The 12211-nt window shown below is 44.3% G+C and overlaps 1 protein-coding gene across 3 annotated transcripts in view; it reads left to right on the top strand.

Moving 5' to 3' along the window:
• Positions 1 to 12005, top strand: part of ANXA2 (annexin A2) — a 57329-nt gene extending 45324 nt beyond the window's left edge. For all 3 annotated transcript variants that reach the window (XM_015142391.3, XM_001094593.5, XM_015142392.3), the window contains exons 6-13: positions 2498 to 2588; positions 3721 to 3800; positions 5504 to 5563; positions 7239 to 7332; positions 7907 to 8002; positions 8476 to 8534; positions 10460 to 10582; positions 11660 to 12005. In XM_015142391.3, the coding sequence (XP_014997877.1) occupies positions 2498 to 2588; positions 3721 to 3800; positions 5504 to 5563; positions 7239 to 7332; positions 7907 to 8002; positions 8476 to 8534; positions 10460 to 10582; positions 11660 to 11719 (663 nt within the window). In that variant the 3' untranslated portion in view covers positions 11720 to 12005. The remainder of the gene's footprint in view (positions 1 to 2497; positions 2589 to 3720; positions 3801 to 5503; positions 5564 to 7238; positions 7333 to 7906; positions 8003 to 8475; positions 8535 to 10459; positions 10583 to 11659) is intronic.
• The last annotated feature ends 206 nt before the right edge of the window (positions 12006 to 12211 follow it).

The following is a 12211-nucleotide window of genomic DNA, read 5'->3' as shown; positions in this document are numbered from 1 at the left end:
AGTCTGAGTGTGTTTTCTCTGATGCCGCTGTTCCTGAATTATGAACAGTCTGAGCTGTAAGCCTGTCACCAGAGCTAATGTCACAGTTCAGTTGTCATCCTTTCCCCAGAGAACACAAGAGTGAAGCTGCTTTGGACACTGGGCATCTCCAGAGCCCCGAACTTGATAGCTCAGGGCTGCTGTAAGATTTGTTGTTGAGTCTCTTTCTTCCTTCAGTTCTTCAGCTTAGCCCAAGCTGTGCTCAGTTTATTTGAGCGGACTTGTCTGAGTTTCCTAAGTAGGCTGTACTGCAGAAAAGACATCATTAAGAATGATAAAATGTCAACAACATTTCATGATCCTGGTTGATAAAAATAGCACTCCTGAAAACCGAGTCTGTGGACGTTTGGAGGCAGGGATGAGTCAGCCTCTCCTAGGTTTCTTCTGGCCATCAACACTTCAGATCGGTTTGTCTTATTTTCGTCAAGAATCTATTTAGTTGTGATTCGTGTGGCTTTGCTGGTATCTATTACTAGGTATTAGTGACTTGAAACAGACCTTTTTGAGCTGTCAGTCACTGTTGTAATCTATGTAATTGGGCCCAATGGAAGGTGCTTTAACTGCTGAAGCTTTGACCCTGTGCCAGCTCTTCCATTAGCTATCACAGTTGAGTACCCTTCCAAAATCCATAAAGCTTGAAGTGACATTAACTGAACTGTGCTTTAAAAAAAGATCTGTTTTGACTTCTGGCAGTACCGGTGGCAGTATCTGCCATATGTTACAGTAGAATTTGCCCTTGTGATAGGAATTGTGGACAGTCTGTGGAGAGTTTGGGCCGGATTTTGGAAATTGCCAAGGTCACCTTTGAATGTAGACATAAAAACACTATTGGAATTATCAGATATTACCACTGGTATATCAGTGATGGAAGGAAACACATCTTATATTATTCTGCCTGTCTTGCAATTCTACGATGTCAGGATATAGCATTTTTCCCAATGTGTGTTATTTTTAGACGATATTTCTATCATCCTTGAGATTGAACAACTGCTCCTCAAAATATTCAAAGATGCTCGGTAGTCATTTAATAACATTTGTGTAGAATGCTGTATGGACTTTTTGCTAACAAGGGGAGAATTTTTGGCTTTGCTGGAACCTCTACAAATCATGATTAAAAACTCAGAAAGGAGAGCCATTGGCTCAAAGATTAGATGAAGAATAAAATTCAAAATTAACCATTAACCTGAGGCTTAACTTGTATTATACAAACTACTTTTTCAGGGACATATAACCTCTAATAAGTTTAATTAATAGCTGACACACTTTTCATGTGGATAAGTAAGTTTCTTATTGTATTAACACCTTATAATTGATTTACATTTTAAACAGTTGTAATTCTACTTAGTTCAAAGTGGTATTTCCATATTCGGAAAGACAAGTATTAAAGAATCCTGATTATTAAATCTTGACTTTGATCATGAAGCCAGCTTTGAAATACATGTTTCAGAGTCCTTTCAAGCTATCTGACATGCTCAAAAGTGTATATATTAAATTTGAATACATCACCCATCAAATTCTTACTCCTTAATAAAGTGTTGGTGTCTAGGTTTATTTGGCACTTCATTATTTCTTTTTGCTTCCCTAAAATGCCTGAAGAGTGCATAATTATCAAGCAAAAATGGAAGGACAAGAATGAAATTTTTAACATTAACCCAATTTTACATTTCAAAGAGGTGAAGCTAAAAAATTTTCTTAACTATACCTTTGCCTGATAAAAAGACTTACTCTAACAATGCTGGCTGCACGTGAGAACATAAACTTTCTGTATTCCTTTATTTTAAATTAGCAAGAAGAATTGTTTAACGAAGAAAATTCTCGTCCGTTAAAATAGTGGGTGGTTATTGTAGAAACAATAATAGTAAGAAAAAGTTACTTTATATACCCACAGCAAACGGCAATTACCACTTTTAATATTTGGCATATTCTATTGCTAGAGTGCAGTGGTGCAATCTCGGCTCACTGCAAGCTCCACCTCCCGGGTTCATGCCATTCTCCTGCCTCAGCCTCCCAGAGTAGCTGGGACTATAGTCACCTGCCACCACGCCCGGCTAATTTTTTGTATTTTTAGTAGAGATGGGGTTTCACCATGTTAGCCAGGATGGTCTTGATCTCCCAATCTTGTGATCCACCCGCCTCGGCCTCCCAACGTGTTGGGATTACAGGCGTGAGCCATGGCGCTTGGCCCCTATTCACTACTTTAAAAAACAAAACATATTAACAGTTGAACTCAAACATGCCAATTCCACCATCTTGTGCTGTGGTGAAGCATTTTTTAAAGGAATAGAAAATAACATTACTTTGTGCTAAAGGATAGAGTATGGATTCTTCAGTAGGAATGTAGAAAGCAGGATGCTAACAGACCCAACCCATGTTTGCGATTTACTTGATGGAGATCAGAGAAGTAGGCTAACGGTGGGGAAGCCTTTCCCTGCTGATGTTCGTGTTTCTTGGTTCACAGGGGCTGGGAACCGACGAGGACTCTCTCATTGAGATCATCTGCTCCAGAACCAACCAGGAGCTGCAGGAAATTAACAGAGTCTACAAGGAAAGTGAGTAGCTTGATTTCTGTGATTCATCCTCAGCCCAATTTATGTGACTGTATCATGGCCACTGGGGTTAGTGTTCGGGCTAAGATGCCTGGATTATTGATGTACAGAAGCTCCTGCCACCTTGACCATGCAGGCGAGGTTGGCTGTGGTCCAGGTTGCTCTCCTTCACCTCCTCATTGCCTGCAGTTTGATTATTACATTCCACTAGAACTTCTGTGTTAGAAGAAGGGTAGACAGGAGGGAAAGAAGAGAAAACAAAATTTATTTTTAAAAATCTGATGAGGAGAAGTAGCAAGTATTATATATGGATCCCATTTACTGGGTGCTGTCAGTCTCTGCTCAAGAGGTTGCCAACTCTGGACTGTGGATAATTGAAGAATTACAGCAAGAGACCCATGTGGACCTGTGCACACTAAGCAATATAGAAGGCTATGAGTGGAATAAACAATGCAACTTTACATTGCTACTGCATTTCTCTTTTCTTTTACTTTTTAAAGTTGATATATCATAATTGTACATATTTTGGGGGTACATGGGATATTTTGGTACATATATATAATATGGAATTACCAAGTCAGGATAATTGGGGTATCCATCACCTCACACATTTATCTTTTTTTAATATTAGGAAGATTACAGTTCTTCTCTAGCTACTGTATTTCAATATAGATGCTGTTTTGAATATTGAAATATAATTTCATTCAAAAGCATTGTTTAATTCTTAGTAGTTTTTGCCATTGTGCATTTTCTCAGTGGACAGTAAAGCACAATTGTGTGTGTGCGTGTGTGTGTGTAGACCTCCTATTTTTTTGATGTTCAAAACGAGTGTTCACAGTCAGGAGGGCTGGGAGCCAGTATTTAAACTATATAAGAGGTTGAGGATCAAAGTTGAGGATCCCTGATTTGATCTAGCCCTGCTGCCCCCTGTCATGGATAATAACTCTGGCTCTGATTTCATGAGGGTGAAAATCATTCTAGTGAATCCTTCCTCTGTTTGGGGTTAAGGAGAATGGGTATGTCCAGCTGACATAGCTGTTCTTTTTTTCAGAGTCTTAGTGGGAAATGGGGAGATTGGGGTGGGTGGTTGGCTACAGAGGCAGAAAGCATAAAACCAGATGTATTTTCCTCCAAGTGTACAAGACTGATTTGGAGAAGGACATTATTTCGGACACATCTGGTGACTTCCGCAAGCTGATGGTTGCCCTGGCAAAGGTTGGTTTCCCGGTTTCTTTCTTTGCCCTTGCTTCCTCCCAAGTCATGTCACATACCTCATTTTATACTTGGAGTGAATTAACTAAGTGCCCGGTGCCTGCATCAGAAATTCAGCTGCATTTTCGAAAGTGGGTTTGCACTGTCACTGCAGAGTTGTCAATTTTGTATAATAGGATTTCTTATCCTGCAAAACCTCATGGACAAGTGAACTTTGGGAGCCAGAGGAGGGATGGGCAGCTCTCAAGTCCTGGCCTGGATTTATGTGCCAGAGCCTTGGCCGCGTGACTTAGGGAATGTCACTTTGCCTCTATCTGTGGTCATGCAGGACCCAGTGGGAAGTGACCTTCTGGTTTCTTTTTCCTGCGTTCACTTCTCATGGAGGAATTTGCCCATATAGTCCTTTGTCTGGAGTGGAGGTGTCTTTGTGGAGCTGATCGCTAATATTAACACATTAACATGGAGGAAGGGGCACTTCCCCTGTGAATCCCTAGTTCTGGCCAGTGTGCAGCTTAATGCTTATGTGCCAGGGGAGGGATGAGAGACCCTGGGAACCCTGATGACAAATGACAGATAGTGCATCTGGCCACTCACATCTCCATTACTGCAACAGCTCCTAAGCCATTCTCCCTGGCTCTCCTCTCTTTGCTACCACCTGCCCCGTGTACCGCCATCCACGGATCTCTGTGAAATACACTTTCACCGTTTTACTCCCCTGTTCAAACCCCATTTCTGCTGCATCAGATTGAAACTCCTAACTGCTGTGAAAGGTCCTCTCAACCCTCCCTGCATCTTCTTTTCTCAGATTCTCTCCAGCTCAGCTCTGCTCTGACAGGGCAGCTCCTTACTTACCTGGGAGTGTGCTATGCCATCCCTGGTGTACCGGCTGGCTCTCCTTCTCCGCTTGGCTAGCTGCCTCTGATTGACCCTTGAAGTTTCAGCTTAAGCCCGGGCCCATTGTTCACCCTCTTTGCTGACTCTGCTCTGTGACAGTTCTTCCTCCTCCTGCATTTTGTGTCTTCCTAGTGCTGTAGGTTCCTGGGCCGCTTTACATTTGTGTCCACATATTCCTCCATCTGCATCGCTAGCTCTCTGTGGGAAAGAACTAAATCTCATCAGCTTTTTGTGGGGGATGGGGACAGGGATGTCTATAAGGTGTGTAGGCCAGGACCAGGTACGAAGGAGGGGGTTGTCGATGGCAAGGCACAGCCCCCACTTCCTTGCTCAAGGATTTTACCACTCCTTGGTTGGTCTAGGTTTCTTTTTCTTTTTTATTTTTTGAGACAGAGTCTCACTCTGTCACCAGGGCTGGAGTGCAGTGGCACGATCTTGGATCACTGCAACCCCCACCTCCCTGGTTCAAGTGATTCTCCTGCTTCAGCCTCCTGAGTAGCTGGAACTACCGGCATGTGCCACCATGCCCGGCTAATTTAGTAGAGATGGGGTTACACTGTGCTAACCAAGATGGTCTCGATCTCCTGACCTCATGATCCGCCCGCCTTGGCCTCCCAAAATGCTAGGATTACAGGAATGAGCCACCATGCCCGGCCATGTCTAGGTTTCAAAGTAAGAAAAATCTTAGGTGGATACTTAACTTACTAAATGAAGTAATGGCTTACATGGACTGGGGAGAAAACATTTTCCGTTTTAGAATACAAAAACAAATGGATTTGAAGTTCTTTTTTTTTTTTTTTTTTTTTCTATAGGGTAGAAGAGCAGAGGATGGCTCTGTCATTGACTATGAACTGATTGACCAAGATGCCCGGGTAAGTACTGAGCTTTTGGTTTGAGTTTTTGTTTTCTGGTAAGTCTCTGGACAGTCTATATAGTAATTTAACTCTCTGTAACAAATGGCTCCCAAACTCTGTGGCTTAAAACAACAAACATGTATTATTTCTCAGTTTCTGTGTGTCAGGAATTGAGGAGTGGCTTAGCCCAGTGGTTCTGGCTCAGGGTCTCTTCTGAGGTTGCAGACGAAATGCTGCAGAGCTGCAGTCACCTGAGGGCTTGACTGGGTCGAGGAAATCTGCTTCCAGGATGGTGCACTCACATGACCATTGGTGGGAGACCTTAGAATCGCTCCACAGACACCTCTCCACCGGGTTGTTTGAGTGTCCTCACAACTTGGCAGCCGGATTTCCCCAGAGCAAGCAGTTCACAAAGAGGAAGCCACAGCATCTTTCATGACCTAATCTCAGGAGTCCCACCTTGCACCGCTGTCATACTCTTTTCATTAAAAGTGAGTCACTGAGTCTAGCCCACACTTAGTGGGAGGGGATTAGGCTCCTCCTTTGGAAGGGAGGAATGTCAAAGAATTTCTGGCCGTATTTTAAACCCACCGTAGTCTGAGAGCATTGTTTATTAGAAGATATTCTTTTATAATGCTGGCATTACTTATGGAGTCAATTGTGACTCACATCATTCAGGCTTTGTTTGCGTGCAAGCGCCAGTTTCTGCAGAGTGTAATGTGGCTGTGCACACCAATCAGGCAGGCAGGTGGGAAGCAGAAGAAGGTGGAGAAGACACAGCCAGGAACAGGATGGCTTACTGCTCCGTTGTTGGTGGGGAGAAAGGGAGGCCAGCAGAGACCTATCCTTTTCTGGCTGAGTAAGACTTTTGCCAGTTCTAGTTCCATAATCTCTGAGAACTATTTGTTTAGCTTATTCAGACTGCTATGAACTATATTCCTTACTTAGAGGGTCAACAGTTATCTCAAAGTAAGTCATAAAAGCTGCAGAAAAAAATTAATTTAAATTCACATTAGTTTTACAGTTCAATATATTCCACACAGCACTTCTAGCAGGTAGTAGAGAAGGGTTTTAAATAAAGTAATAGGACTTGGGTTTTGCAATTCCCAGATGGTGGAAGATCATGGAATGAATATCTACCCTTGCATAAGTCTTTCTTCCTCTTGCCCTTCCTGCCATTGTTAGGGCTACTTGTAGCCCCTAAATTTTCCAGAAACTGAAAATAAGACGAGATGGGTTCCTTTTCCAGCTCCATCACTCCCTGAGTCTCTGAAAAGCTTGAGAATGGGAGCCTGGACAGTAGCCGTCCAGTAAACATCTGCTAGCTTATCTTCCCCTAAATGTGCCCAAAGGGAGGAGGGCCAGATGTGTTCATGAACATTTACTTGACCTTCTTTATATGAATACAAGCTCTTGGTCCCTCCTTTCTCATTCACGGAAGGAGATTGCACAGCACAGACCTCGCGAACTATCTGCAGTCTCATGTGGTATCCATCTGTGCCTAAGGAAGACTGCTTGTGATTAAGACTTTTTACCTAAATAGTAGGTCTCTGCCCATGTCTGCAGTATAGTCATTCTTCCTCGTTTGGCATTTTGAATGTATAGCTTTTTTTTTTTTTTTTTTTGCATGACATTTTTAATGACCTTACACTGGATTGTATAGTTAACTTTTCCTGGTTGGTTGTACTCGTAGGATCTCTATGACGCTGGAGTGAAGAGGAAAGGAACTGATGTTCCCAAGTGGATCAGCATCATGACTGAGCGGAGCGTGCCTCACCTCCAGAAAGGTGGGCACTGTGCTGAGGGGGTCTCAGTGCCTTGGGGCTCTGGCTGGGGCGGCCGGGTGGATGTCCATGTTGGGATGGAGTCTGCCAGAATGAGGTGCTCTCTCCACTTGGCACTCTCATAGGCTCACCCATTTTTCCCTCACCAAGTACATTCACCTTTCTCTTCCATTCTGGATTCTTTGCTCTTGCAAATAGTTTCTGCATTTGGTGCTTTATTCTGCAGCTCCTTCTTGTTTGATGATCCTTTTATCTCGCCATTATTTGTTGAAGTAGTGGACTTTGCTGCATGCTCTGTACTGTTTCCCGTGGTTTTCGGATGGAATAAGTTCCACTCAGGGGAGATGGAGATGGTCCAAATATGTGGCCTGGGCAGTGCCATTCAGGACAGGTGCATGGTATGGCTGCTCCAGGACAAAGTTGACCAATGTTGGCTCTGGTCACCATGGCAACCTCTAAGATCCTAGGATGCTATGATCATCCTTTAAAAAATCATGGTGCATAAAACTGGGTGGGTGATCACTGACAGCTTTGACTAGTGGCTCTGATCTGATAATTCTTTGTTGTTTTTCCTCAGTATTTGATAGGTACAAGAGCTACAGCCCTTACGACATGTTGGAGAGCATCAGGAAAGAGGTTAAAGGAGACCTGGAAAATGCTTTCCTGAACCTGGGTAAGTGAATGTGGCCTCCATTCCTGGTAGACATCATCTACCAGAGCAGAAGTGACAGATGGCTATCCTCTTAATCCAAGTGTGTTTGGGAGGTGTGGCTTCTATGCATGCTTTGGATAGTTTTACAGTCTTAATTGTATAGATTTAAGAATATAAAACTGAAGAAAGGCCTAAATTGGTAACAGATTGTTGCCAGGGAGGAGTAAGAAAACAGAAGAGAGGGAGGGGTATGTTGTGGAAACTCACATATGCACTTGGGTTCTGCAGGTCTCAGAGTCCCCTGGTTTAAAACTGTGGTGGAACTTAGTATTGTAGAGGATTTCTACATTTCCCTTAGCCTGTTCCATTTTGCAGCCGGTTTCCATTGCATCAGGTCCCTTCTGGTTTGTGGCCCAGGGTTAGGGCATCTTCTCTCACTGGTAGAGGAGAGACCAGAGCAGCTGCAGCCCTGACTCCCTTTCTTCTCTCCACAGTGCAGTGCATTCAGAACAAACCCCTGTATTTTGCTGACCGGCTGTATGACTCCATGAAGGTAAGGGCAGCTGGCTGAGAGAGCTGTGTTTCCACACTCAGCTTTTCCTCTTCTGGGCCCCAGATTGAGTCTCCTTGACTCATGGATGGAGGAAGGGGACCCCACTGTCTGGATGCAGGAACACACTAGTCAGCTGTGGTTGTGTTTGACAGGTGAGAGCACCACAAATCCATCTTCTCTCTCTCAGCTGCTTGAACATGTGTTGGTGTACAGGCAGAAAGTAAAGCGCCATGGGAGAGAAAATGCAACATGGTAGTCATGTCTGATCCCTACTCGGGTTTCTCAGTGATTTCTTCCTGCTACCCCCAGAGTCAAGACAAGCGAGGAAGGGAGCGATTATTAAGCACCCACTATACAGTAGACATGTGCTACCACCTTACCTTAAATCATTGCAAAACCACCTCTGAGGCTGATACGATTATCTTCTTTATAAATGCGGAGACGGAGCTCAGAATACCTCAGCCTGCTTGAAGTTACACAGCAAGATTTGAACCTGGGTCTATCAGACCCCAAACACAGCCCCACAACTCTCCCCTAAACAAACCACCTCTTCCCATAGACCCACCCCATTTTCCACACCTCAAATGTGCCATGTGTTTTCTGGCTTCTAGGCTTTGGCATTTTCCTTCTGGTACATCTCCCTTGTCTGCGCGGCCTCTGCCATCTGTCTTTGAGTTCCGTATCAAATAGCACCCCTTGGTGCCTTTGGTCTGATGCTCTGGAAGTAAACTCAGTGGTCTTTATTGCACATATCAGAATGGCACAGAGCGATGATAGAAATGTGTTGGCATGTCCCCTCTAAGCCTGCAGGAGTCAGGAACCTCTTGTTACATATGGAGACTCACACTGCTTGAACTAAGCCTTGTAGTAGTAGGTGCTCAGTATATATTTATTGAATGATGGCATAGAGTGGGAGTCTGTACTGACTACAGCCTGGTGTGTTTGGAATTCCCAGATGCTCTTTCTTTTCTTGTCTTTTTTTTCTTTCTTTTTTCCTCCATTCCTTCCTCCCTTCCTCCCTGCCTTTCCCTCTCCTCTCCTCTCCTCTCCTTCCTTCCTCCCTCCCTCCCTCCCTCCCTCCCTCCCTCTTCTTCCTTCCTTCCTCCCTGCCTTCCCCCACTCCCTCCCTCTCATTCCTTCCTCCCTCCCTCCCTGCCTTCCCCCACTCCCTCCCTCTCATTCCTTCCTCCCTCCCTCCCTGCCTTCCCCTCCCTCCCTCCCTCCCTCCCTCCCTCCCTCCCTCCCTCCCTGCCTGCCTGCCTGCCTGCCTGCCTTCCTTCCTTCCTTCCTTCCTTCCTTCCTTCCTTCCTTCCTTCCTTCCTTCCTTCCTTCCTTCCTTCCTTCCTTCCTTCGTCCCTCCCTTCCTCCCTTCTTTCCTCCCTTCTTTCTCTTTTTCTTTCTTTCTCTCTCTCTCTGTCTTTCTTACATAGGTTTTTGGGGAACAAGTGGTATTCAGTTACATGAATAAGTTCTTCAGTGGTGCTTTTTGAGATTTTGGTGTACTTATCACCCAGGCAGTGTACACTGTGCCCTAATATCCCTTATCCAAAATGCTTGGCCAGGAATATTTTGGATTTCAGATTTATTTTTGATTTTGGAATATTTGCATATATATAATGAAATATTTTAGGGATGGGACCCAAGTCTTAACTTGAGATTCATTTATGTTTTATATAGACCTTACATGCGTAGCCTAAAGGTAATTTTATACAATGCTTTTGATAATTTTATGCATGAAACAGTTTGTGTTAAGTGTCTATATGTGGAATTTTTCATTGTGGCATCATGTCGGCACTGAAAAAATTTTAGAGTTTGGAGCATTTTAGATTTCAGATTTTCAGATCAAGAATGCTCAGGCTGTAGACTGTTTCTTTAATGATAACATTCTCAGCGAATGTAACTTGGAATATGAACTTGATTTTCAGGGCAAGGGGACTCGAGATAAGGTCCTCATCAGAATCATGGTCTCCCGCAGTGAAGTGGACATGTTGAAAATTAGGTCTGAATTCAAGAGAAAGTACGGCAAGTCCCTGTACTATTACATCCAGGTAAGTCTGAGGTGCGGCGTCAGCCTGCCCTGCCGGCCAGAGCCCCCCGGGCCCCGGCAGGTGGCCTGGCAGAATGATGACACGGTGGTGATTTTCTGTTTTCTAACTCTCTGGGGAAGAGATACTAGTCATCAACTATCAGGGATTTATTTTGAAAGCACATTTGTCATTTGTCCTGGACTTTGTAGAATCAGGCAGATGTTTTATATTTTTCACATCTGTTACTCTACAATGATCATGGGTGTTCATGACGATGGTCCTGCAAGGCTTGCTGACATCCCGAAGAGACTTGGAAGATCAATTACATTTTACTTTTATTATGCATTTATTCCTTGAAAAATTCTCTGGGATGGGCCTGACAACTTTCAGTTACTCAGAACTCCCATCTCTCAATCAATTTAGCCTCTGTCTGTTTTGGCGTGATGTCGCATTTGCGTGTAAGGAAGTGATCGCATTCACAGTGGTACCACTGTGTGGATTTCAGACAGCCATGGCAATTCTGCTTTCTAAAAGTTCCTCAGATGTCCAAAGCCATGTCCATGGTTACCAAGGATGAAGTTAGAGCTGGATTTTTTATAGCCAGGTTTATTAGGGCACATGTTTAAAGTCAAAGGACCAGTTAGACTCTTAGGAATTGTTCCTCACCTCATCAGCTTCTTTCCACTTGACCTTAATAATGCAGGAAATAGCAGAGTGAGCTAGGGAAGTACCCTGTTCTCTGTGGAAAGGTGAGGACGAGAGAGGAAAGTTGGGGTGTTTGTAGGACCTTGCTGCAGTAAGAACAGCCCTGGTCACTAACCCAGGTCAAGCCTCAGTACCTTGCACTCCCTCCACCCCACAGTCCTAAGGAGACTTGAATGTCTTCCCCAGCACCTCCTCCGACCACACTCCCAGAGGCTTCCCTGGCAGTGGTTTGGGTGTGGCCTTCCAGGCCTTTGTGTCAGGGCAGGTCTCCTGAAAAGTCTTCTCTTTGTCGTGGGAGAGGCTTCGTTGGGCATCGAGGCTATTTCTGTGTTACTGAGGAGTCTGGGCTTTTTTCTGATACCGCATTTCTTTTTTCTCCTGGGCCATTTGTAGCAAGACACGAAGGGCGACTACCAGAAAGCGCTGCTGTACCTGTGTGGTGGAGACGACTGAAGCCCGACACAGCCTGAGCGTCCAGAAATGGTGCTCGCCATGCTTCCAGCTAACAGGTCTAGAAAACCAGCTTGCGACTCACAGTCCCTGTGAGGGTGACATTAGCATTGCCCCCAACCTCATTTTAGTTGCCTAAGCATTGCCTGGCCTTCCCGTCTAGTCTCTCCTGTAAGCCAAAGAAATGAACATTCCAAGGAGCTGGAAGTGAAGTCCATGATGTGAAACACTTTGCCTCCTGTGTACTGTGTCATAAACAGATGAATAAACTGAATTTGTACTTTAGAAACATGTGCTTTGTGGCCCTGCTTTCATTGTTGGAAAATTAAACGTGCTTGGTGTTCAGCTGGTGAGGCTGTCCCTCGAGGAAGAAAGCTCCAGGACTGAGCTATACAACATGGTTGCCCCTATCCGGGTGTCACTATTTTAAGTTACATTTAAATGAAATAAAAAATTCAGTTGCTGAGTCACACAACCCACATTTCGAATGCTCAG

Source organism: Macaca mulatta, chromosome 7, assembly GCF_049350105.2.
Source record: "Macaca mulatta isolate MMU2019108-1 chromosome 7, T2T-MMU8v2.0, whole genome shotgun sequence".
Classification (NCBI taxonomy): domain Eukaryota; kingdom Metazoa; phylum Chordata; class Mammalia; order Primates; family Cercopithecidae; genus Macaca; species Macaca mulatta.
The sequence above is the reverse complement of the archived record's forward strand: the minus strand, read 5'-3'. Positions and strand labels throughout refer to the sequence as shown.